At 35.0% G+C, this 27,181-nt stretch overlaps 1 protein-coding gene across 2 annotated transcripts in view; it reads right to left on the reverse strand.

The window, feature by feature from the left end:
• The window catches only part of CACNA2D1 (calcium voltage-gated channel auxiliary subunit alpha2delta 1), a 676,615-nt gene that overhangs the window by 10,002 nt on the left and 639,432 nt on the right, over positions 1-27,181 (reverse strand). For both annotated transcript variants that reach the window (XM_036759223.1, XM_036759222.1), the window contains exons 25-37: positions 21,546-21,633; positions 21,193-21,255; positions 20,124-20,227; positions 19,456-19,542; positions 17,926-17,993; positions 17,177-17,215; positions 14,182-14,253; positions 13,261-13,413; positions 13,051-13,103; positions 11,572-11,627; positions 10,553-10,682; positions 5,639-5,748; positions 2,935-3,017 (exon numbers count right to left, since the gene is read on the reverse strand). In XM_036759223.1, coding sequence (XP_036615118.1) covers positions 2,935-3,017; positions 5,639-5,748; positions 10,553-10,682; positions 11,572-11,627; positions 13,051-13,103; positions 13,261-13,413; positions 14,182-14,253; positions 17,177-17,215; positions 17,926-17,993; positions 19,456-19,542; positions 20,124-20,227; positions 21,193-21,255; positions 21,546-21,633 — 1,106 coding nt within the window. The remainder of the gene's footprint in view (positions 1-2,934; positions 3,018-5,638; positions 5,749-10,552; positions 10,683-11,571; positions 11,628-13,050; positions 13,104-13,260; positions 13,414-14,181; positions 14,254-17,176; positions 17,216-17,925; positions 17,994-19,455; positions 19,543-20,123; positions 20,228-21,192; positions 21,256-21,545; positions 21,634-27,181) is intronic.

Genomic DNA, 27,181 nt, shown 5'->3' on the forward strand with positions numbered 1-27,181 from the left:
GGGTCACAATTTTGGACAAGTGATTTGGCAAACCAGTAAACAGTGCTGAACACACAAGGAGGCCCTTAAAACATCTAAAATTGATAGGCCTGGTAGTGATGTACTCTGTGTTTTGTAAACTAGATATATATAAAGAAGGCTTCAGTTTATGTGTTAGGAAATATTTATGGTTGTTGGGAAAACATGAACTTTAAGAAGCTGGGCTATTTCTACAAAAACTTTTTATCAAGAATGTTATTTTGTTAAGCAAAATATGAAGAGGTAGATAAGCAACATCCCTACAACCAGGAAGATGTGCAGTTTTGCTTAGACCATTATTAGCACATTCTTTAGAAAGGAGTGGTAAAAATCCATTATCTCGTAGTGTTTTTTCCATGTTAATAGAAGTGTGAGGATTACACAGTTTATTCATACTCAGATGATTATTGGGTCTTCTAAATAATGCCTGATCTAGACATTATTTCTGTATGGAAAGTCCATGGGTACCAGCCCCAAGCATTATGAAAAAGATCATTTTCTTAAGGTGCATAAATAAAACAGCAATTATTTTTCCCCCAGGTGCATTCATGGTGGAAACCAAGTTGTCTTCAAAATGGTACTTGTACTGATACTTTAAAAGGCCTCCTTACAGACAGTGAATTGAGGGATAAAAATTATTTGCAAAAGTCTTAAACCAAGAACAACAACAGAAAATTAGAGAAAGTAACTGACCATCCACACCACATGAAAACTTGTAGTAAAATGAAGATAGGAGCTGACATCATGGTAGTGGCACGACTCCTTGTACATATAAGTTGATCCTATTAATGACGGGCAAAGTAGCAAGTACGGGAAAAGGAAAGAAAACACAGAAAAAAAGACATACAAGATGAAATTCCATGCAACTTGCCAGCAGTTAGCAGAGTGAATGTGAGCATCCATCGAGAGCAAATTCACAGTGACTATTGCAAATTAACTAAATTAAAAATATTTAACTATTAAAGAAATGCACAGTCAACACACTGACACATACAGCTAGTGAGCAAGAGTTGTATTTTCATACACAATCCTAAACATACTTGCTTAGAAATTTATTTCTGGAAATCCTTGTCTCAGCCAAATGTTTCTTATTTTTATCATAAAATTAATGGAATTTTGTAGGGTTAGAATTTTCCCTCGCATTTGTTTTCTTAACAGTGCTTTTTTAGGCACTGAGGTGCATTTTAATGACGTTCTAAAATGTAATTTAATCTCAGGCCATATCCAGATGGAAGCAGATGCCTGCTGAGTGAAGCCTCCTTAATGAGTAGCATCCCTAAGCCAGCATTTGTGCTTTGGAAACTCCCAGTAGTGAAGTGAAATGGAGGGTCTAGAGTTCTAGTGGTAGAACTGCCAGAATGTGGCCCAACTTATTCAGTCATGCCTTCTCCTAATTATCAAACAAGAATTACAGTATCTTCAATAGGAATAACTGGAATTCACTAGATAAATCATTTGTAGAAATAATGTAAATTAGAGGCAAAGTGCTATAATTCCTAGTGCAGAACTTGAAGCTTGTAAGACTTGGATTCTTTTACTGCCATTGATGCTTCCTTACAGTACAACCTTGGGCAATTCACTTAAATTCCCTCAGCTTCAGTTTCCTCATCTCTAAAATGGGAATAATAATACATTGAACACCTTGTAGGAGTGTTGTGAGGCTCAAAAGAGAGATAGAAGCTTCAAAAATAGCTATATAGAGGCAATAAGATGAAAACAAAATAAAATGACTTGAGTTCCTAAGAAAAGGTAATCACACATCTTTTTCTGGCTGTATTGTTTGTGACCAGGATTCACTTGATTATATTTTCAGTTTAGTGCCAAATGTTCACTTTACTAGGAAACTACCATCAGATTAGATAAAGTCAGGGAACAAGTAAATTTGAAAGAAAGGTAATGGAAATGTTAAAAAAAATCTTGACTTGCTTCCTATTTTTTGAAACAAAAAAACCTAAATTTTCTTGAAAAAAAACAAACAAACGAAACAGGAAGATGAGGGAATCCAGTATTGTGGGGGAGGGAATTTGATTTTGTACCTTGGAATCCATTTTGGTAACTTAGAGTCCTAAAGAGTTGCTTGGGATAAGGAGAGGATTAAAGGTTGTTAATTGCCCATGTTTGTATACTAGTATTGTCAAAGGCAGAATTGAAATGTATTTCTTACTGAATTCAAGACCATGCCTACATTTTGCAGATTGCAATGAACTTATTATAAGCACAATGATTTGAGATAATTTTTACAAAGCAGGGGATTTTTCAATTGTAGTGGCCATCACCAGTCAGCAGTATTTAATTACCCAGAAAGTCAAGGACAACTGTTCTCCTATAGCTCATCTGCCATTTTTTCACATCATGTAAGAGATATTAAAGGATAATAGTTAATTTAAAAAACAACTAAAACTAAACAGTACTTAGATTCAGGGTAATATAAAAAATCTATACTTGATAAAAATGTTAATAAGTTTAGCTTAGTAAAAGTTCCTTAAGAAACATGTTTAAGACAGAAGAGATAAAAATAAAAGCATTTTAATATTTCCAGGCATCAAAAATACGATAGTTCATTGTAGAAAGTGACATTTTCTATGAGCTATGAGTTAAGTAGAAAACTAAGGTTCTGTCACCATCAGATTTATAACCTGAATTCATCAATACCAAATTAGTAGGATTTGTGTATGAAAGTACAATTTTTTTATAGAAAATGCAGATAAAAGAAGCAAGTGTTAATTTTTTGTTAACTATGGAACACGTTGAAATGAAAGTCAACATTCTCCCCAAGTACAGCATGTTCAATGAGAAAAATTATGGTTAAGACAGTTCAGCTAAAATAAGGATTACAATTTGAAAGATCACATTTATTCTTGGTATTTACTGATCATTATCTTGTAACATTTTAGTAGTTTTTAAGCTTAAGCTTACCATTTTATTGTCATCAAAGCACACATCAGGTCCCTTTCTGTATCTGGGTTGCTTAACCATATCACAAGGATCTGGCCCATCAGCTAAAAAAAATCTTGTTAAGGAAAATGAAAGTATTCTTTCAAAGAAAGAGAAATGTAGTTTATCAGAAACATTATAAATGTATTTTTTTAAAAAAAAATCACCAAGGAATTGTGATAGTGAGTACAGATGCTGGAGAGCAATCAGTTCCACCACCAACCATTTATTCAGCACCTATGATTTCCAAGATATCGTGTGCTGGGGGCTAGGATTTCAAAGCTCAAACCTATATAGTCCCTGCCTTCAAGTAAGTTACATACAGAGGGAACTTTGTGTATCCATGTAATACAAATTATATATAAAATGAATGTATGACGTAGTTGGGGGAGAGGGAAAGCACCAGATGTGGGAAAGATCAGGTAAAGCCTCATGTGGGGCCTGGACTTAGAAGGAAACTAGGTATTTTAAGAGGTAAAGGTGAAGAGGGGGAGTACACTGTAGCCTATGAAAAGGTTTGGCGAGGAGATAGGGGATATTGTATGTGAGGAACGTTAAGTAGGCAGTTTTGTTTATATCATAGCATCCAAAAAAAGGAATAAATCTAGAAAAGTAGGTTGAGGAAAGAGGGTAATAGCCAGGTGAAATCTAATGGTTTGGAAATGGTTTTAGTCATAATTGAGTCACCTAATCTCAATTTTACCTGGTTCATCTTCTGTTTGCTATGAAATACAGTGTTGTGTAGTGTGGAAATAGCACCTTAGGCCTGTCTTTGCTTGTTGTGTTTCCAAAGAGTTTGATATTACTGTGAAGGCCAGTAGAGTAGGAGTTATCTATATATCATCTATATCTCAAAATTTGGGTTTTTTATAAGTAAATTTTCTTTTTTATTGTGAACTTTCCACAATAATATTGTGGTGATACCACAATATTAATACCAAAAATAATACAACTACTTCCCTCCCCCCCACCATGCACATCCAATAGATTATGATTTTGCTAATATTAAGAAACTATGGAAATGGTATTCCCATGGGAAGATATCTTATCTATGGGAAGAAATTCAATGAAAAACCCATTCAGATTGCTAAACTTGTTCTCATAATTTTCCAATCACAGTTCATTCAGTCTCCTAACTTTGTACTGCCTGCTTCCAACATTGTATTTCCCCCCAATTTGTCTTTCAACTCTGTACCCACTCATTTCATTCTTTGTTCTCCCAGTCTTGTTGCAAGACTCTATAAATAGTTCAGCTGTACTCAGCTTAATTGGAAACCACGGCTGTGACACCTGCTTTCATTCTCCCCCTGTGGCCGGAAGTAATAATAAAATAGTCTTACCTAATCAGAAAAATACCCAGACAACTTTTCATCAGTAGTCATGTGCTATCTGTTTTATACCTATGACAAAACCATCTTGATCATATGTCTAGGGAAGGATTAATTCATTTGGAAAGATCCTGAAACTAAAGATACCTTCCCTATTTTCTTGGCTTTCATTCCAGCAACCATTTTTGAAGAGAGAACAAAGAATGGAGGAGACGAAGGGATATTGTTATGAATTCACATGTATCTTCCTTCCTACCTCAAATCCCAATCAATACCTATTGGTTATTCTTTATGATGTAGCATAATAATTAGAGAATCCTAAATGTGTGAAGAGATCTCAGAAATCAACTAGACTAGTGGTAGCAAATTCAAATAGAAATAGGGACCCTTAATCTATATATAAGGATTCTTAGTTTTAAAATAGAAAAGTGTCTATGTTTTATTGTATTTTTTTTGTTAAATATTTCCCGGTTTCATTTTAATCTGGTTTGGGCCATACTTGACCTGACAGACAAATGTTTGATAACTGTGCTCTAAACCAACCCATACATAAAGGAAGAATCCTATCTGTAACATCTGGAATATCTTGGAGATGTTGAATATGCTCAGCGATGGGTAAACTAATTGTCTTAAGAAGCATCTCATTCCATTTTTTGGATGCCTATAACTGTTAGGGGACAACTAGGTGGCACAGCTGATGAGCACTGGACTTGGAACCAGAATGACTTATCTTCATAAGATCAGATCTGGTCTCATATTTACTAGCTGTGTGACCCTAGGCAAGTCACTTAGTCCTGTTTGCCTCAGTTTCTCATTGGTAAAAGGGGCTGGAGAAGAAAATTGCAAGCTATTTTAGTATCTTTGCCAAGAAAACCCCAGATGAGGTCATGAAGAGTCAGACATGACTGAAATGACTTGACACTAACGAGAAAACTGTTCACATGACAGGATCATTTAGAGTTGCAGGAGACCTTAGAAGTCATCAGTTCCAACCCCCTCATTTTAGTGATGAGGAACTAAGGCCAAGAGAAGTGATTGACTTGCTCAAGTTCAGCTAGTGTCTATTTGGGATCTGGATCCGGGTCTTCCTCTAACCTCGTCTTCCCCAACAGGATTCAGTGCTAGAAGAGATGATATGAATGAAATTATCATTTTACACATGAGAAAAACTGAGGCCCATAGTCATAAGAACACCTAGTCTGAAAGGAGAAGCAGGGCTAGGATCTGAATCCACGTCCTTTTCATAACACATCTAATTATTTTATAACATGAAAGCTAAAGCAAACAAACAACAAATAGTGCTTGCCTTATAGTAACCAACTATACAAGATGGTTTGAAGTCTGCTGCTTAAGGATACAAGTCTGTTCAGCTTGGATTAGTACCCGTGTATCACAAGGACACGTCCCCTTGCCATCAACAATTATGAATATTAAGTTGGTGTTCATAAGCTTTTCTACATGAAATATTCTGGAAAATAAACATTTAAAACACCATGGGGAAAGAGCACTGTAATTTGAAGTTAAATAACATTCAAGACTTTCAGCTTGTACAGCCATAAAACTTTGACTTATGAAATCTAATTACATAATAGTCAGAATAACACTCATTTTTACAGTAGAAAAATGCCATTTTTTTTTAACTCACTGGCATTACATGCTGCTCTTTTAAATTGGCTACTATAAAATGGAAACAAAAGGCAAACAAAAACTTGAATGTGACCATGACCTGGTAAGTTAGCTCTAGATTATCAATATAGAAATCTTAATTACAATGAATTTTAAAATTAAAAAGATGTAATTTATGGCTTAAATAAATCTTTCTGCCATCGTAAAACTTTTAAACTAGGTTTTTATGCTATCTATTCATTGGCTTTTAAAAAACAAGTTAAACTTTTTTCTTTTTTTCACAACTTTTGTACATAATTACCAGTTGTCTACTGATAATCCACTGAATGACATTAACAACAAATATATTACAATTACAATTAAATTAAAAATCACAATTGAAACATTATAACTAAATGAGAGTTTATTTAAATGCCAAAATGCTATTTATCTAATACATCTGCATTATTAAGGAAATTTTGAAATTTCTATAATATATCCAAAGGCTCCCAGGCTCTGCTCCCTTCATGCAAATTTCAAGTGACTCATTGGGTTTATGAAAGGCAGCATGATGTAGTAGATAGAGAGCTGGCCTCAGAGGAAGAGAGACCTGAGTTCAAATCCTGCCTTGGAAACATATTGGCTGTGTGACCCTGAGCGTTCACTTAATTATTGTTCTAGGCATTTCTCTAAGAGTTTCGGTTGCAGGGAGGTGCCAGCCTGCATTAGTAGATGAAGTTTCTTCGTTTGGGAGTTCCTTACATTAGTGAACTACAGATCCAATCCTTGTCCCTTTCTTTTACAGGATCACTGCCTGAGAACTCTAAGGTAATCTGAAAACTCAGATCTTCAAGAGCCCTTGCCATTATGCTGATTATTGACCAGGGAGGGGGAAAAAGTTTTGTTTTAGTGTAACTCAATAATTGTCATTTCATAGTTAATTTAATAATAAAATTGTCCTCCCTGTAGAGGCTCCTCATATAATAGTCTATATTCTTTATTTCAATACCTATGTCAGCTCAGTTCTCCATACCTAGAAGAAAAATGACATAATGAAAAACTGTTTCTCAAGTGAACCTTGTGGTTGTTGAGTCGTTTCTGTCATGTCCAACTCTCTGGGACCACATTTGGGGTTTTCTTGGCAAAGATCCTGGAGTGGTTTGCCTTTTCCTTCACCAGCTCATTTTATAGATGAGGAAACTGAGGCAAAACATGGTTAAATGACTTGCCCATGGTCACAAAGTAAGTGTCTGAGGCCACATTTGAACTCAGGTCCTCCTGATTCCAGGGCTAGTACTCTATCCATTGTGCCACCTAGCTGCCCAAGAGTTAAGGGAGTTGTAAACAGGAGTATTTATCACATAACAGATTTATCAGCTATTTATCAGAATGCTCTATGCATGATACCAACATCAGCTAAACTTTCTAAATAGAGCAGGGATGGGAGATACTAAGACGCTACTCAGAACCACCTGAATTTTCTTAAATTTAGATTGTGCTTACTTCTCTAATCGATCCAGAGAAATAACATACATTATATATGCACGTACTATGACGATAGCCCCTCTCCTTAGCTGCCAATTTTATAGCACTTGTGAACTTATTATATACCCTCTCTTTTCTTTGGAAAGTTCAGGACTTTTCCTATGTATCTACTCATGTTGTTTAATACACCTTCTAGGTTTTTTTTGGTGTGCAAATATTTAAAGAATCTGAGATTTAGTCCATCTAGGGGAATTCAGGGCGTGGATGAGGGAATTCCCTCTATCTAGAGTAGTTAGAAACCCTTCTATATTTAATTGATAAATCCAAAGAAATATCTTGGGGTATATAACTTTTAAAGCCCTTATCTAGAGTCACATAGTATCAGAAGATGGATGGATTCTTAGGTCTTGATTATATATTGCTCTCTCTTTCTCTCTCCTCTCCCCGCCGCCCCCTCCCCCGTCTCTCTCCCCATACCACAACTACCCCAGTTCAGGCCCTGATCACATCTCGTCTGCACTACTAAAAAAGCCTCCTACTGAGTCTCCCTGTATTCCTTACTTCCCTTTTGTCATCCGTGCTTTACATTAGCTGCCAAATGGATATCTTTGAATATCACCCCATCACTCCGCTATTCAAGAAACCTGCATTGGCTTCCTTTTGCCACATGGATAAAATAAGACTTGGACATTTAAATTCCTTCATAATTTACCTTTAGCTTATCTTTCTAAGCTGATTAAATAATACTCCACTCACATGCTAAGCATTTCTGAAAAGCTGGCCTACTCACTGGCCCCTGTACTTGATAATTCTATTCCTGCCATCTGTGCCTTTGGACAGACTGTGTTGTTGTCAAACTGGGTTGTTCTTCCTCTTCACCCCCCTGCCTTTTGGAACCCCTCACTTCTTCCAAGACTCAGCTAAAGGCTTCAAGATCATTCTTGATTTCCTTTTAGTGCCCCACCCCATCCTCATTATTTTCTATCTTTTGTATTTACTTTTCTGGGTACATGTTGAACCTTCCCAGTAGAAAGTAAGTTTGAGGAGCTCAGGCTGTGCCATTTTTGTTTTTGGATCCCTGCACCCAGCACAATGACTTATATAATAGGCACAAAATAAATTTTTGTTGAATTCAACTCACTCAAATGATGAACACATTTATATGTATCCTAAACTAGGATTGTAAACTACAGAGCCATTATCTGTTAAGAGAATTTCTATGCTGGGGAGGTGGGGGTGGGGTGAGGAGTCCACACAGATAAAACCATGGGATGAATTTTACCAGAAGCATATGCACCCATGGGTGAAATGGATGCATCATGATTTGTCATAATTTGGTGGAATGATATTTGGGAGAGGAATAGGGAAGTTGAATTAATTGGTCAATATAGAGGTAAAAAAAAGTATAGCTCGTCTCATTAGGCATGTGATCAGAAGGCTAAAGTTATTTATTTATTTTTCAAGGCAGTTGGGGTTAAGTAACTTGCCCAGTGTCACACAACTAGTAAGTGCCAAGTTTCTGAGGCCACATTTGAACTCAGGTCCTCTGGACTCCAGAGCTGGTGCTTTATCCTCTGTACCACCTAGCTGCCTCTAAAGTTATACTCTTTGAGCAAGGGAAATTATTTTCTCTTTTAACTTCTCTATATTTAAAGGGAAACTGAATTTCCTGTGCTCTAAGAAAATTATTTCTAACAACTTTGAATGCATTAAAATATGTGATTGTATTATATTGGGGAGCTCCCTGGTGATGGAACTCCCCCCAAGAAGGCAATCGGCCTATGACTTAGTAGAAGAGTCCTAGCCTGAATCACTAAGCTTAGTGACACAGCTAGTAATTATGGGGGAGGGAGGATTTGAACTTAGTTCCATAATCAGCACTAGTTTGTTTTTAGTTTGTTAACCTTCCTCTAAAGTAAGAGAGACATAAATGCTTGGGAGCCACACTTGATAACTAACCATTTCTTTGGCTAGAGGTCCCTGATTGCTATTTTGTTTGGCACCCTCCCACACCATCCCCACAATAATGTCATAAAAAAGTATGAAATATCAGTGCTTGTGAAATAGGAAACACTATCCACCTCCTCTATTTTCTGCCTAAGTGGCTGGAAGGATTACACTTTAATTTATTTTTCTATGCTATGATTTCAGACAGATATGAGTGCACAAATCTCTTAAATTAACATCTACATTAACAAATGTAGATTAGAATGTTTATTTGACGTTGGTATTATGTATACAGCAGGTTCTGAGAAATGTTGGGAAAAAATCATTTTGCTTAATACTTAGTACTACAACCCAAAGTTACTTTTAATTTTTGTTATTATGTTGGGAATCTAAATTATGTAGGATGTTCTTTGTTCCTCTAGGTTTGGAGAAAGATGAGCTGAAGTGGGCATTTCCTAAAATACTTGTTTCCTTTCAAAGTTTTATTCAGTTACTACCTCCTCTGTAGAGGGTTACTAAATTGCCCTCAACTTCTTCCCACCTGTCCCCACCAGCTGAAAAAGTTCTCCTAGTTCAGGGATGGGGAACCTGTGGCCTCCTAGATCCCTAACAACTTATTCTGTAAAATTTGGATTCGGTCAGTCAAAAGGCCACACTGGAGGATCTAGAAGTCTACATGTGGCCTGAATGCCACAGGTTCCCCACCTCTGTCCTAGTTCTAAACTTCTGATGAAATTTTGTCTGGCACTCCTCTTTGGCGCCAATCACCACCCCCCCCCCAGCTTTGCATTTTCTTATCTGTATCTACATCCTACTTGCCACCGACCTGTGGTAGAGCCTTCTGAGCTCTTGTGGTCTGATGAGCCACAGCTGGATGCGCTGTATATTGACCTCAATGTAGCAATGTCACTTTGGTCCTCTTCAAGTAAGAAGGACAACAACCAACTAGCATAAGTCTTACCTTCTACTGTATTTGGAAGACAGTTGCCTGAAGGCAGCGAATGAATCATATAACATTTTGCATATCCAGTGCCTGCTGAGGTGCTTTGCACATAGAAGGTTATTTTAATATATCCTTTGAATTGAATTCAGTTAACTTTCTCAATTGCCAAGTTGTCAGAAACAGAACTGCCTGCTTCCATTATTTTCTACAGCGGAATAAAGTGATCCGATGGATAGACAAGAATTTTCAGAAAATGAGTATTAGTCCAGCAGTATATAAAGAAAAAAAATACCTGGAACAGTTTCCACAGTCCAATACCCCACTAAATGATTTACTATCATTGTCAAAGAAATACTGAGTTTGTTCAGTAATGCAGCTCTGCTTTGATAGCACAGCAGAAAAATCATCATCATCCACATCCACTGTGAAAAAAATCATGAGAGGAAAAGTTTTGGTCAGTTTTCTGAATTCTTCACAGAATCCCAGCATCTCAGAGTGGGAAGGGACCTCTGAGGCCATCATGTGAAAAACAGTATCTGAATGAGAATCCCTTCTATAATGACTTGTAACGTGTGGTCATTCGGGCCTTCACTTACAGACCTCTTGAAGCCATCCATTTTACTTTTCTATAGCTTTAATTATTTGGTGGTTTTTATTTATATGAGACAAAAATCTGACCCTCTGCAACTTCCACACACCCCATTTAACTTTGAGTTAAGTCAAGGAGAATAAATCTGTTTCCACTTTTACATGACAACCCTTTATATTCTTTAGTTTAGCTATCGTGATCCTGTAAGTCTTCTCTAAGTAAACATATCCCAGGTTCTTCAAAGGTCCCTACCATATAGAATGATATAAAACACCTCACCATCCTGTTTACTATTTATTTTCCAAATGCTATTTGTCACTGTTGTTGTCCTGTCTGACCAAGGCAGAATGTAGCAGGAATGTACCCTCCTTAATGTAGCCGACGTTCACATTAAGTTTTTTTGTTTGTTTGCTTTTTTTTTTTTGCTATGTTGCACTGTAGGCTCACTCAAACTTGCAGTACAAATAAATCATCAGATTTTTTGTAAGAACATATAAATTTCTTATAGAATAATATAAACTCTTTGAAATATCACTCCAGTCCACTGAACTAAGACAAGAGCAGGTAAAGGAAGTTTTAGTTAGGTACAGATGAGGAAAAATTCAGGTTTCTGCCCACTAAAGTGCCATCTTACCACCACCCTTTAAACTGATGGGAAGGAGAGATCATGCACCTTGTAAGTGAAAATAATTTGCTATGATAGGATATAGGTATTGACATACCTGCCTCAAGAAGCCGTGGAAAAGTCAGGCTCAAAATCAACTGCTGTAGGATAGACCTGTATAATAAAAGAATGAACATCTTCAAAACAAAAACCATTTTATTACATCTACTATCTAGATGGATCTGTGACCTTATTGGCGTGAGTATTCTCTCCAGACAGCAATCCATTCATGCTTGTTCTCCTTGTGACACTCTTGCCTATGTCCTTACCCTTTACTGTTCCCATCTCTTTTGATCATACATTTTTTATGACATTCACATAATTTTCTCTTTTAACTATCCCTTATCTACTCATTTTCCCTCTGTGGATTCTTAAGCTGAACTCCTTTGAGAAGTGTTAATTCATTTAGGAACTACTGTCATGTACTAGTGGCTGGATAAAGTCAGCAGGATACCATCTGCAAACAAGAACATCTGGCAGATCTGACTACCTATAGAAAATCCTTCCATTTGGATTCTGTGCTGTTTATCCTGTGTGGTCATGGCAAACGCCTTTGGCCACTATCTACCTTGTTGTTTCGGAGTGATAACGACAGGACTGTCAAAAAAAGATGTCTTTGGTTGTTGTATATGTTAAGAAATGTTGTCTAATCTTATTGTATTCACCAGAGATACCCTGTTGAAAGAGAGCCAACAGGCCAGGTCGCATTTTGTTATGTTAAATCAAATATGCCCAACAAGATATATCCAACAAAAAGGGCGGTGATAAGCAACTTCCTAAATTTTAGTCAATTGTATGACTCTACCTTTTTAAATAGTTTCCATAAGCATTACGATAATTTGTAGAAATTATTTTTGTGCGCCCAAAATTATAGTTTACTATTAATAACTATAGCACATTATTGTAGTTATTAAATTATAGTTTGTTATTATAGTTTGTAGAGGCAAAGAGAATTACACAAAATCCTGATTTTTGGATAATATTTAGAGTTGTAAGGGGCCTTAGAAGTTAAAGATCACAAAAAGAAAAGCACTAGAATTTAAAATGAAAGTTACTGACTCTAGATTTAGTGCTATTTCTACTGTGCCACAATGTTTTTAATAAATGCAACAATTTTATGTGGTTGTTACAGTGCCCTAAGCAGTTGAGAAAAAACTATTTTCAAATGGTATAAAAAGAAGTTATATCTTGGAACTGTCCTTTATAAATCACAGAAAGCTTTGTGGGGAGTGGTGATAGGAGCTGTCCAAATACAGCACATGTTGGGACAAAAGTACATAGAGATAAAGCATGAATGTGCCTGTTGAACACTGAGTAGAGTAAATTGAGTACACTTCATTTGAGAGGAAGGAATATTTGCATTTTGCTTACAAGGGAAGTAGTTTCAGGGGACACCAGTTCTTGGTAATGATTGGTACCAAAGCCACAAATAATCAGAGAATCATCATAATTAAACATTTTAAAAACACATTACTATGCCATTATGCCCTTCTTGTATTATTAGTTGGAGTTTCCAACTAATGGAGTTTCCACTTACCATGCAGCAGCAGTTGCCCACCAACCTATGTGCAAAATATCTGCTATCGATGGCTTAAAAAAAATAGAAGAAAAGGACACTTGGTTAATCTAGGATCTCTCCAAGGCACTTACTGAAAGTGAAAATATTGCTTCCCAAAGCATTCTTGTTCTTTTTGATTCAAAATACATATTATTTTAAGAATTTATTGACAATTTGATAGTTACTCACCACATATGATGAACGATTTCCTGCTCCTTGTTTTGGTGAACTACCAGGGTCACAAACTGATTGATAGTCATAAGATTTATTAAAGGCATAGACAGACACATTAATGAGGTGTCTCATCAAGCTTGGATCAATCTCTCCAAAGAATCTCCCAATCTAGTATGGAAGAAGGGTGAAATTAGGTTCAAACTACTTAGCCAAATGATGACATCTGAGCCACTACCACTCAATGAAATAATAATAATGATCTAAAAGTCAAAGGAAACTAGAGAGTTTTTCCTTTAAAGTAACTAGTAGTTTTAACAAATTGGGATTAACTTCTACAATGAAAAGAAAACTGAAGCTATTTTTCCTCCTATAGTTAGCTATGTATCTTCAAATCATATTTTAATGGAACATAACTAAAAATCGTAAAGTAGTAGAAAATATAGAAATGCTATCTGTATTAAATTAGGCATGCATCAAGATAAACATGGTCTGTTAACCAAGAAGACAAGTCCAGGGTGCCTCTTAGCAAGTGTTTGATTAATTTGAATAAGTGAAAATGTTTAGTCTCAATATTTTTTTCTTTGATAACAAAATTACATATTTGTGGAAATTATTGGTATAATGATATATATTTATTAGATACATTTAACTGAATCATATACAATGATAGGTTAATTGATCACAGTCTAAAATGCTTTTGAGTTGTACCCATGAAGCTATTATAAATCTGGTTGCTTCTGGGGTAGAAGTTTCAAATGAATAAGTAGTAATTATTAGTTGGATTTTGTATTTATTTCTTAACTGACCAACTTTCTAATCATTTATGACAGAAAATTGTGACTAATAGAAATTTTGTCCAATTTTTGAAATCAGCATGTTAAATTTAAACAATGAAGCAATGGGTCAGTATGCCTATCATCTACATTATATACATACCTGATTAGTATCTTCATCATGATTTGACATTAAAAGGAATCCACCATCATCTAGAATTACACAATCCATTACCTACAAAAAATACAAGCAATGGTGAAATTTTAGAAATGCTCCAAATCTTGATACAATTATTTCAAGAAATGAAAAAGATAAGGAAAATAGAAATAGGAAAAAATCCTAAGTGACTATCTTTTCTCTTTGTTTCAAGTGATTCTGATCACCTTACAGAAGATTGCTGATATGCAGAGAATCCTAATATTGGAAGGGACTGCAAGATGTTTTCTAGTCCATTCTCTGGCATTCTGGAAAGTAAGTTTGTATTTATAAAGAGATGGGAGTTTGAATCATAGAATCTCAAAATTGGAAAGGATCCTAGATCTCTATTCTGTACCTGAACAGGAAACCCTTTCGCAATATCTCTAACAAATGGTCATCCAGAGTCCGCTTAAAGGCTAATAGTGGTACTACTTCTCAAGGTACACCATTCTGCTTTGAGATGACTTTTATTCTTTTGTTTCCAAAATAAATTGTAATTTTTCTTCCTTGGGCAAGTATTTGTATACATGACAATATAAATTTGATTTAAAAAAAACAAAGAAAAAAGGAAAAGTTAATGTAACTAAAGTTATTTGCATTGTTAAAACCAAAAAATAGATGTATCAGCTTTAACAAGGTAGAAGCAAAATTTTCCCTTTTTTTTCTGTTATACCTTCTGAACTTCATTTCTGTTTCTTTAATTAACTTTTGTTGCTGGGTTTTATTTTCTTTATTAACACGACTATGAATGGTATTTTGCTCATTTAGATCTCCTTTTTTTCTTTTTATATCATTTTTACATATTTCTCAGAATTCTTCATATTCATAATTTCTTATGTCATAATATTCTGTTACATTTACTTAGCATAATTTACTTATTCACTTCTCAATCTTTAAGTCAATGTTCTTTCCCCATTGTTTTGCTAGTACAAATAATGTAGTTTGGAATGTGTTTGTACTGTATTTTTGAGTCTCTAAAGTCCTTGGGGTAAAATCCTAGTAATGAAATCACTGATTCACTGGATATGAATATTTTAGGAATTTGAGTGAATATAAAGTCCCACTCATTTCGTAATCTCTTCTAATTTGGCTTTAGATCCCATAAATTGACAAATTGCTTTTTCTCCAGGTTAACCAGCCATCTCTGAATTGCTAATTCCAATGGCCCTTTCTCAGTTCTCATTCTACTTAATTTGTTTTATTTTGTTTCATTTTTACAATATCTATCACTTTCAACTCTTGGCTTCTGGGACACTGTGCTCTCCTGCTTCTCCTATTTCTTTCATACTCCTTTGCTACATCACTACCATTTTCCTTTCCATAAATATCCTGTTAGGCTTTTTCCTGAGTCCTCTTCTGTCAGCATTTTCTTCCTTGGAGATCTCATCAGTTCCCAAAGATTCAGTTATCACCCCTGTGCAGATGACTCTTAAATATAGATGGTACTACTCTCTACTTCATGAACACAAGTCCAAGTCCAGACTTGTGAATTACCTACTAAACATCTGTACTCATACATCCTGTAGGCATCTTGAAGTTAGCATATACAAAACACAATCCGTTATCTTTCAGCCTCTTTCAAACTTTTCCATTTCTGTTGCTTGTATCATCACCCTTTTAGTCACAAATTTGCAACCTTCACTTCATCCTCAACTATTCTCTTGATAACTCTCTTATCAAACCAGTTGTATGGTCCTACTGATCTTAATTCCCTAAAGTCTTACATTTGTTTCAATCTCTCCATTTACATTCCCTCTACTATAATGTAGGCCTGCATCACTTCTGAACTAGACTGCTGCAAGAATCTAGTCACACTTCATCTATCCTTTTTAATTTGTGGTTCTCTGATTATTACATAATTAAAACAGTTTTTCATGTGAATGATAATGCCGTTGCCCTTTTTATGTTTTTAAAAATATTTACATCATTGAAACCACAAATAAATTTGATGATAGTTTCTCCTGTTCTTCTTCCTTCTTGACCTCAAATACGTCATGTGTTCTTAGTCTAAAACATACAGTTAAATAGCCTAACAAGACAATGGATGACCATCATTATTCCCTTATTTGTTTATGTATATTTTAGATCTGCATACTCTTTTAATCCTGGATTCTCTTCCCTTCCTTGGCTCCCCTGGCCATCTCCTGTTTCTCTCTCTTCCCTCTCTGGATGCTCTGCTGCTCTATCACATTCTTGACCTCCCCAAAGTATGGGTGCCCCACAAGACTCTGGCTGTCTTCTCCTTCTACATTCTCTAGTTTTTTGAGACCATTCATTCCCATGAGTTCAGTGATCCCAAATGACTCTCAAAATTTTATGCTTAGCCTTAACCGCCATTTAAGATCTAGTTCAACATCAACACCTAGATGACCCATAGGTTTCTCAAATGTTATAGGTGCAAAATAAAACTTATTATCTTTCTCTCCCTCATGGTCCCCTTCTTCAAACTTGTCTATTTCTGTTGAGATTATCACTATCTAATATGATATTCTTCTTTCAATCGTGATAACTGATATAACCGAGAGAGGCACAATTTCCATGTAAAACTAGAAATTACTTAAATTTGTTCTTCTGCAAAATATATTGGGATAGGTGGTGGGGGGCTGTGCTAAATGATCTCTGAAAGGTTTGTTCCAACTCTGAGAATCCCTTTTTTTATTCTCAGGTTATACTTTGAAATTTAGCTTTAGTTAAAAGTGTTTTTATATATAGTACATTTATAAAGAGGTTTAAAGGCAGGATGGGAAACTTATTCTTTAAATCCCCTTAAGAAACGCATTAGATTGTTCTTATCAATAAATAGTTAAAAAACAACAGCTTTCAACCCAGCTGAGTTAAACACTCATTGTAAAGTCTGACTATAACAACTTGGCCCTGTAAATCTGTCTTAAAGAAAGCTGATAAAATGGTTAGCAGGTTATATGGATTGAACGATAATTGTCTTCAAAAGTATTCTTACATCACTGTTTCTTTTGCAGTCACAAACTGGACCGGCACACTGAAAGAGAGAAATATTATCATTACCACTTTACAATGGTCTTTTTTTAAAATCTGAATTCTTTTCACCATTAATAGTATATTGTAGTAAGTCATCATGCTAGAGTCCAAATGAACCTGAGTTCTTTAGTACAAAACTAAAAAAAAAAAGACTTTGAACTAGGAAGACTTATGGTAGTCCTGTCTAATGGGTAGTAAAAGACCATATTTCTATATTTTAATAGTAATAAAAACATTTAGATTTAATGAGCATGAGTAGATAAGGCAGCTAGATGGCACAGTGGATAATGTGCTGAGCCTGGAAGCAGAAAGACCTGAATTCAAATATGATCTCAGACATTTACTAGTTGGGTGACCCTGGGCATGTCACGTAACCCTTTTTAATTCACTTTCCTCATCTATAAAATGAACTGGAGAAAGAAATGGTGAACTACTCCAGTATCTTTGCCAAGAAAACCCCAAATGGGGTCAGGAAGATATGACTGAAATGACTAACCAACAACAAAATAAAGTCAAGGATATTCTAGAAGATCTTATTACCACAGGGAAGTTTAAAAAATATTTTTTACCCTATGAATCATTTGCCTAATTAAAAATTTTAATAGCTAGAGAGAAAATAGCTTAGCCATTGATTATGAACTAATCAATTTCTCATATTCTTTTAAGATTGATAAGCATTCCATTATAATGTTAAACAAATCAACTTCTTACCGGATCCCTTATTGAAGCCTTGGTGAAATTCTCTATCCAGGTGCCAACATCTATTTTTATTCCAACAACTGAAAAATTATAAACATATGCCCGCACATCAATTTATAGATCCTCCTTGTATCCTATTTTCCTAATTTTATTCTAATTTGAAAAAATTTAAATAGGTAAATGAAAACATACTACTTTTCCTTATCCATTACTTTTCTGAAGTTGTCTGTCAGATTAGCAAATAAGAATCTCATTAATTTTAGATATGCTTTGGAATTTTCTTTTTACTTTGATTTAAAAGGACTAGTATGCTTTGGAATCAAGAACACCTGGTTTCAAATCTTCCCTCTAACCTATGCTCATGCTCCTCTAGGCTGTTCACTAAGGCTGGAATTTATAGATGAGTTGGCAGTTTGCATTGATTTTTGAATTTTCCACACCAAAAGTTCCCCCAAAAGAAATTACATTGAGACTCTCCTTTCCTCCACCAGAGGAGAGGCAATAACAAAATGTCGCTACTTATATCAGAATATGTATGATAGTCAAATGCATAAAAACATTTTCATACATTTCAACTGACTGGACAAAAGAGCAAATAATTTAAATAAAGTTGCACATTATGGTAGGTAGAGAATTGGCTATGGAGTCAGAAGACCTGGGTTTAAATCTTGTTTCTGAGCTGTAAGACTAGGTGACCTGGGGCCACTTATTGAACTTCTCATTGCCTTAGGCAACTCTCTAAGGCTGAGCTGCTGGGTAGCTGCAGATCTGGAGCTACACTGGTAAGAGGCCCCTGCCTCCCAATTCCCTATAACAAAGCATTTACAGGTCCCCTCCCCAAATACTCTGCCCTCCTCCCAATCTATACATATTGAAAAATAAAGTTCAAAAAAGGTTTTTGATTGAGTTGATTCATTAGCCATTAGAAGTACACTCTTACTTATAGCAACAGAAAATGTTACATATTTCTTACATATATTAATTAGTACAGTGAACTAAGAACATTCATAAACAATGAAAACTTGTTTATGGTCAGGAGTGGTCTTGAGTAGACAACTACCAGCTTGGTGCATTTTAGAGGTGTTGTCTTTTCCACTGGCTAGAAGATGATTGAAATTCCATAATTAAAGATTAGGTGATTGTCCTAAGTAGAAGTAACACATTAATTGTGGAAATTTATTAGATCACCTCCTGAGAACAGAGTTCAATTGGAGGAAAAGAAAATGGGGGAAGAGAATGGTCAGAGCTTACACTAGGTATCAGAAGTGGTTGGGGTGGATGCATCGCAGGGTACAGAAATGGGAACCTGAGAGCAAAGTCAAATTTTGCTTTCTTTGCAGTTCACCTATGATGTGCTGTAATGACAAGGTGACCTTTTAAAGAGCAGTGATCTCAAAATACTTTCCAGTCTAGGAAATTTAATTTAATGTATGTAGGTTCATGATGACATGTCCATTCACACTAGACAGAGAATTACCAATTATAATTTTATTTCCCCTTTAATTTTAGTGACATGTAAATTTAAAATATATTTAGTCTTACCTGCAGGTTTGAGGAGTTTTCCATCAATGTATATCTCCACAGCCTTGCTTACCATAATCCCTGATTCATAGGCACTCGATCCACTTTCTAAAAGTCAAAGGATTGTGGTGTAGAAAAAAAAATGATATTAACATGGACCACTGTAAGACTGGTGGATATATTTAAGTCTGTTAGTACACATTCAGTGGATGGTTATAGATGTCTCTCTTTCTACAATCTTGTGCTGAATACATGTAGAAGTAACTATGCTAGGGCTTCAGCAAGTATATCTATTTCAGTTCATCCTGAGACCTGAATTATCCTGTTTAATTGCTTACAGTGAGAGTTAATAGTGTAAATGCCAGATCTGTCCTTCACCTTATTAATAACTAAAGTGTCAGTTAACTGTTCACTACATTTAATTCTTCAGGAATCATTCATTTGGAATATTTTTGTGACATATTAGTTCATGTAGTAGTAGTAGTAGTAGTAGTAGTAGTAGTAGTAGTAGTAATAGTAATAGTAGTATGTGGAGCACAGGTGAATAGGATGAAGGAATCAAGAAAACTTGCTCTGATACATATTATCTACATGTGGATAGTTGGACAAGCCACTTCGCCTTTCTCTTCCTCAGTTTTCTCATCTATAAAGTCATGTGGCACCAGATAACCTATGTCTCCATGACTTACTGTTAAAGTAGGGAGCAGTGAAAATATAGTTGTCATTATCCAGACTCCGTTTGTAGAAACTATCTTCATATGTTTCTGGATTTTCTTGCCAATCTTCTCCAGCCCTAAAGACGAAAAATGTTTTTCCTTAACTTTTTTTTTGTTTCTTCCTCTCTTAGCTAGGCTGCAAGTGTAGGATCTATTCATTGGTCCAGTTCCGCTCTAATCTACAGGGAAGCAATGACCTGTTGCATTTCTGTCCTGGGCTGCTTTATCCACCCTTAGTCATCATCATTCCCTGGAGCTCATGATAATGTCAAACATAGTGGAAAACCTGAGCAGTTTTGCTCACTGCAGCTCAGAATTCGAGATCCATTGGCCTTACCCATTCTGGTAGCAAGTATTACAGAAATGAGTCACCATGCCTGACCACCTTAACTGTTTAATCTACTTTGTACAACTTTCAATCTGCTTATCCAAATAGGAAAAGAGGTAAATTCGATTTATTGTTTTCTTACTGTATAGTGGACAGCCAGGTGGCATAGTGGATAAAGTGCTAGGCCTGGAGTCAAGAAGACCTTAGTTCAAATGTGGCCTTAAACACTTACTAGCTGTGTGACCCTGGGCAAGTCACTTAACCCTGTTTGCTTCAATTTCCTCATCTGTAAAATGAACTAGAAAAGCAAATGGCGAACCACTTCCAGTATCTTTGCCAAGAAAACCCCAAATGGGGTCACAGAGAGTTAGACTCGACTGAAATGATTAAACAACAATGTGCTAACTTCCATTCAAATGTAATAACTGATATAGCCTAGATATGCACAGCCTCCCTGTAAAACTAGTTTCAGGCTGTTTCTACACAAGAATAAATTCCACTCAGGAAATATAAACATTTCTAGGAAAATTATTGACATTGTATATTCTCAGAAAGAGAAGTTAATTTGATAATGCATGGGCATGAAACAGCAGTTTGAAGAAACTTGAGGTAGTCCTTTATCTACTGAAATATAATGGTCTTTCCAGTAATACTGTTCATATACTTAGCACCTTCCTTGGTTATTTCATTATAAAAGATAACATACTGACTTACTCTTTGGGGTATACTCTGGTAATTCCTCCATCAGTCACAACAAAACGAGCTTTTACTCCCTTGCTACAATAAAGGACAGAGGGGAAAAAAAGAGATTTGAGAGAGAATTATATATTTAACAGAATTCTGTTTGGTCTAGTGTGTATACGTGTACCTACTTTATACAACAGAAAATGGGCCTGTTTAAGCATCGACAAATGTTAAACGCCTGTTGTTACTTCTGTTTTTCTTGGACACAGCAGTCCAAAAGTCCAGCCCCAAAATTTATATGGCTTTACTGCCAAGAATTTCATAGCAAAAGTCTGCACTGAAGTGAAGAATGAAATTTTATATAAAAAGAAAAAAATACTTACAGGTTTTTCTGCTTACTCCAGTGATTTTGGACAAGCTCATTTGTAAAACCAGCATCCAGCAATACTCTATTGATCATATCCACATTACCTAACAAAGAATATGAATAACTCATCTAAGATGACTTGATTTTGAATTATGCTACTTATGAAACATCAAACAGTGTCTTCCATAAAAAAAATCAATTAAGGGGTATCCCATATCTGTGAATTATTTTAAATAGCATTTTACATACTGCTATTTTTGTTTTGTAGAATGCTTAGTTTAATGAGTTATTTCACTATTGTTTATTATTCACATAAAAGCACTTTTAAAAAGTAAATAATGCTGTTGTTTATGTTATATAATATCTACTTTATTATTTGTAGTTCCATTAACAAGATTGTTTATAAAAATACTTTGACAATGACATTGTGAAAGAGTAAAATTTGAAAAAATAATTCAAGTATAATGTAAATAAGTTAAAGCTTAATACAACTTAAACTAACAACTTGTTTATTAATTTAAAGAAAGTGTGACTCAGTGTTGTTGTTTAGTCATTTATCAATTGTGTCTGAATCTTTGGGATCCCATTTAGGGTTTTGTTAGCAAAGATACTGGAGAGGTTTGCAATTTTATTCTTCAGCTCATTTTACAGATGAGGAACGGAGGCAAACAGGGTTATGTGACTTGCCCAGGGTCACAACAAAAAAACGAACAAACAAACTCAGAATGCCATGTTGAGGAAGAAAAGAGGAAAAGTGATTGGCTGTGTATCCTTTCTTATCCTTTTTATTCAGTTATAAGTGAGCTATAAGAAGCAGTTATTCTCCCAGGGTTAAATGATTTATACTACAGAGATTAAATGATATTACTTGTGAAATTGTCAACTGATAAATAGATTTCGAGTTAGTATGGACTTTAGAAGACATTGAGTCTATTATGGATGAAGAATTATCCTAGAGAGATTAAGTAATTTGCCTTGGGCCACAAAGTTAGTAACTTTCTGAGGCAGGATTGGAATTTAGGACTTCCTTACTATAAGTCCAGAACTATAAAACTTCTATTAGGGTGTAGCAAGTGCATAGCCACTGACTAAATTATTTGGTCAAATCTCCAATATGTTGTGCATGACCTAATTGAGGTTTCATTCAACTCACAGGTTGAATATTCATTCATAGACAAAGAGCTGGGGCTCTAATTGCAGGGAAAGACCTGGAAGTTTTTCATTATCTATTCTCTTCAGTGGACAAATAATCTCAATCTGACTACTGAAAGTCAAACTTTAAAGCAGTAATTTTTGTTGATTTTCATATAGGTATCTTTGGCATAGTGTTTTCTCCAGAGGATTAAATGTAACCTTATGTTAGCCAATGTTCCTGCTACTCAAGAAAGCCTTTTCACTTTAGGAAAGACTCTATTTGGAAAATCATTGATAATTTATAATGCAAATAAAATTATCAGTAATTTAACAGTTTGTCTTTTGTTTTAATTATTCTCCAGGCCTAGAGTTGTCCATTCATTATAATACTAAATGTGACCACTGCAGTTGCTAACTCACGCCCACGCACACAGAGACTGTTAGCATTAAGTGTTATTTATTGGAACTTTTCTTGTCCAGCTCATTTCACATAAATAATATAATTTTTACACTGGTTCTGGGAATTGAGGCATTCTTTAAGTCATTCATTCTAAACCATAAATATCTGATATGGCAATTATAGAGACATTTTCATAGGTCAATAAATTAACTTTAATAATAAATAAGTAGTGTGAGAATTCTACACCCACTGATAAGGTTATTCCTGTAAAGTGATTTAATATAGCAAAATAAAATTTTACTGCATTTCTTTTTTTAAAGTCTTACTCATTTACTTTTGATTGACTATTATTGCTGTCAGTGATGATTTTTATAAAGTCATAGCTATACTTGGTTTGTTGATCAATAAGGTAAGACATTAATTATAAGAAAATAAATATAGAAGATTGATAATATTGTCAAAATTACTAATGAAAATCTAAACTGTTTAAAAAAATCTCAACTTATTAACTTATTTTTTAAAACAATTACATGTAAATATTTTACTTGTCCATATGGCTGGCTGGCCACAGCTGATTTTTATTTTATGTTACTGAATTATCAGGAATGCACATTGCCCCAGAGAGAGGGGCTGGGGTGAAAGCAATCAGGAGTAGGTAATAGTAATATGGGGACTTGCAGCCTCTTCTCTCAAGAGCTTTGGTCCTTAACTCCATGCCTAAGACCATAGAGACTGTGGCTCCCTGATATATATATGGAAAAAACAAATATACATATACACACACACATATACACATGTATATATACATATATATATATACAAATACATATATACATAAACATACATACATACATATATATATGTGTGTGTGTGTGTATATATGGAAAAAAGAAAAGAAAACAAAAAATCATAGTCTTATATTGAAAGGACCTAAAGGTCATCTAGGGAACAAAAAGAAGCCTTGCCTTTACATAAGCTCTTTTGTCAAAGTATAGAAAAAAGTTGTCCTGGGTTATGAGTTAACCTGATCATTCTTTTTGTCTTGATTTAAGACATTCCTAATGAGAAATGAGCCTACTTTTACCCTTTACTTTAAAGAAAGCAGAGTTAAGCTATTGAGTGATAAAAGGAAAAATACTTTTATCACAATTTAAAAAATGCAAAATCTAAATACGGATATGGGTCCATTATATATAATTTATGCCAAATGAATGAGAACTAGCTTTCATATGAACAAACTATGTATTGGCTTTCTTTAAAGTATATATGCTTATTGAAATATCAATATTTTCAATATAATCTTTTTTTTACTCTTTCTGTCATTCATAAATCACCTTGGGTAACAAAAGTTTCTTCATGATTCATTGCATTTACTGATGCACTTTAAAAATAGAGATAGTGAGTCTGTTCCTTACCTTGGTTTTGAGTGATTTTGATGTCTTTAGGAACTATGATAAGTTCCATAATATGCAGAACAAAATAAGGATTAGGTTTATTTTTTTTTAAAGTGCTGGCCAAAGAATTTATCAAGTCAGATTAACAATGGCAGACCTACTTGATTGTAACTTTGGTTCAAGATTCCTAAATATCCCTGTCCTTTTTGCAGTGGAAGCTATTTTCTGTAGGTGTCTGGCTGACTGTAAAACTTGAAACACTATATAAATTGAATTCTTTTTGTCTTTCTGCTCCCAGAAGAAGTGGAGGACAGCAGCAATCTCTATAGATAACTTCCTGTTTACGATTAAATTTCTAAGTATTGAGATATTGACAATGAGCGGTGAAAGGGGGCATAGTTCTTCACTTCTCTAAACTGAGCCATGGCAGCATATGTCTGATTACATAGATATTTTGGGTTTTTTTCCCCCAGAAGAGATATTATACTGCCTACTCTTTAAAGCTAATATTTAGGATTACATCTCTGAGGTTAGGAAGATAAATATACAGTAAAATATATGTTACCTGAGGGCGTAAAATGTCTTCTTTTGCCTTTGTAGGACTAACCCCCTAACACAGTGCCTGGCACACAGAGAATAATAAATACTTGATGTGAGGTTTATATTGCAACCAAACCAGATATCACCAACCTTCTCGGTCATCAGGAGGGATTTCAATTAATTTTTTTTTTCTGCTATAAGTCAACATTTCAAGGACTGTCATTATCATCATTATGGGAATTTTTTCCACCAATGCAAGTTGCAACCTATCACTTAATAAATAAGTGATAGAGAATCACCCAAGCCTTAGAAAACTTAAGTGACTTGCCCATGGCTATAAAGAACGTATTCAAAACTGAATTTGAAATAAAGTAGAGCACTTTAATAGGGCACCTAGGTGGCACAGTGGATAGGATACCAAGCCAGGAGTCAGAACTCTTCTGAGTTCAAATGTGGCCTCAGATACTTCCTAGCTGTGTGACCCTGGGCAAGTCACTTAACCCCATTTGCCTCAGTTTCCTCATCTGTAAAATGAGCTAGAGAAGGAAATGGCAGCCACTCCACTATCTTTGCCAGGAAAACCCCAAACGGTCAAGAAGAGTTAAGCATGACTGAAAAGATGAACAACAGAGTACTGTATGCATTAGCGGGGGTTGGCAAATTACAGTCTGAGGACAAAATCTTGCTCACTGCCTCCTTTTGTTTGGCACCCAAGTTATTTGGCTCACAGATTATCAATTACAGGTGTCTGGGGTGAGGTATGGTGCTTGGGCCATAGTTTGAGAGTCCCTTGTATTACCCAGTGCTGCTTCTCAGTTACGTATATATTTCTAGGAAATAATTAGTGGAACAAATGATCATAATTCTCCAAGAAACAAAGCTACTGGTATAGTCATATGGATTAACTCAAGAGGAAGGATATTGGTTGTATATGAGCAATGCTGCCATACTTTAAGGACCCTTGGACTCTTTCATCTGACTTGAATTTGAAACCTCCTATTTGTGTTGTCTTCCCAGTTAAAATGCAAGGTCTTTGAGAGCCTGTCTTACTTTTCTGTTTGTATTATCAGGGCTTAGCACAGTACTAGTTTTGCTAAGTCTCTTCTTTCCCACTGAAACTCTCTATAATGTTAAAAGGATGCTGTATTGTTGTATTGCTGACCCTGGAATATTTCTGTACTCTTAGATCTATACTTAAGCCAAGTTTAAGAATTGGGTAAAGTATTACTCAGACATTCAATACTAGAAGATGGGGGTAGAAGGGACTAGGATTAGTGTTAAAAAGCATATTCTTATTTGGACTGAGGTTTTTTAATATTCATTGACAAAGTGTGGGTGAATTGTTGTCTGGAAAGGACAGAATGCCCACAATGATGAGATCACAGATCCATAAATGTAGATTTATTGCATTTTTGACCTTTCCTTTTTTATATATACCTCTCCAGCTCATACTGTATTTTACTCTAAGAGTTTATTTGTAATAAAGAGACTGCTTTAAAGGGAGTGGTAGATCTTAAAATTTCTTTTAAGGAATAAAAATGTACAGCTCTCTTAGGAGTTATAACGTATAGCCTATGATCCAAAGAGTTAATCCTCTCTGGAAGGAAAGATATATTGATAAAAGATATATAAACTAAAGTCCCAATTTCTCTGAACCTCAATGTTTGATGATAAATGATTATTCTTCAAATTACCAAAGCCTATTCTTTCAGACACATGTTCAGTTGGGTTCAATAAAGTTAGAAACAGAGAAGATTCTTTACAGATATCTTTTTGTGTGTGCTGTTTTTCCCTTTTTCACGGATTTTGAAACTGATTTTAGAATCTAACATATGGGGGGTAGTGTTCTTTTTCTCTTATGGGGATAACACTTGGCTAGATTCAAAAAAGTTATACACTGAAAATGGAAGACTAAACCATACTATATCAGAATCGACAATAATTCAAATGGTTTTAGTATTTTTTAGTGATTTGAAAAAATCTGGATCCAGTTGATTTTTTTAATCACTGAAAATACTGTAACTCCACAATTGGAAACGTATCTTTTATTAAATTTCACATTAAGTTCTTTAAGCAGTAAACAAAACTCTGCTCTTCATATAGGCCCATTTCAGAAATCAACAAATCGAAGATAAGTATCAGCACTTAATGCGGTAATGAAAGAATTAAAATGTCTTTTTTTCC

The sequence above is a fragment of the Trichosurus vulpecula genome, chromosome 5 (genome assembly GCF_011100635.1).
Source record: "Trichosurus vulpecula isolate mTriVul1 chromosome 5, mTriVul1.pri, whole genome shotgun sequence".
Lineage (NCBI taxonomy): Eukaryota > Metazoa > Chordata > Mammalia > Diprotodontia > Phalangeridae > Trichosurus > Trichosurus vulpecula.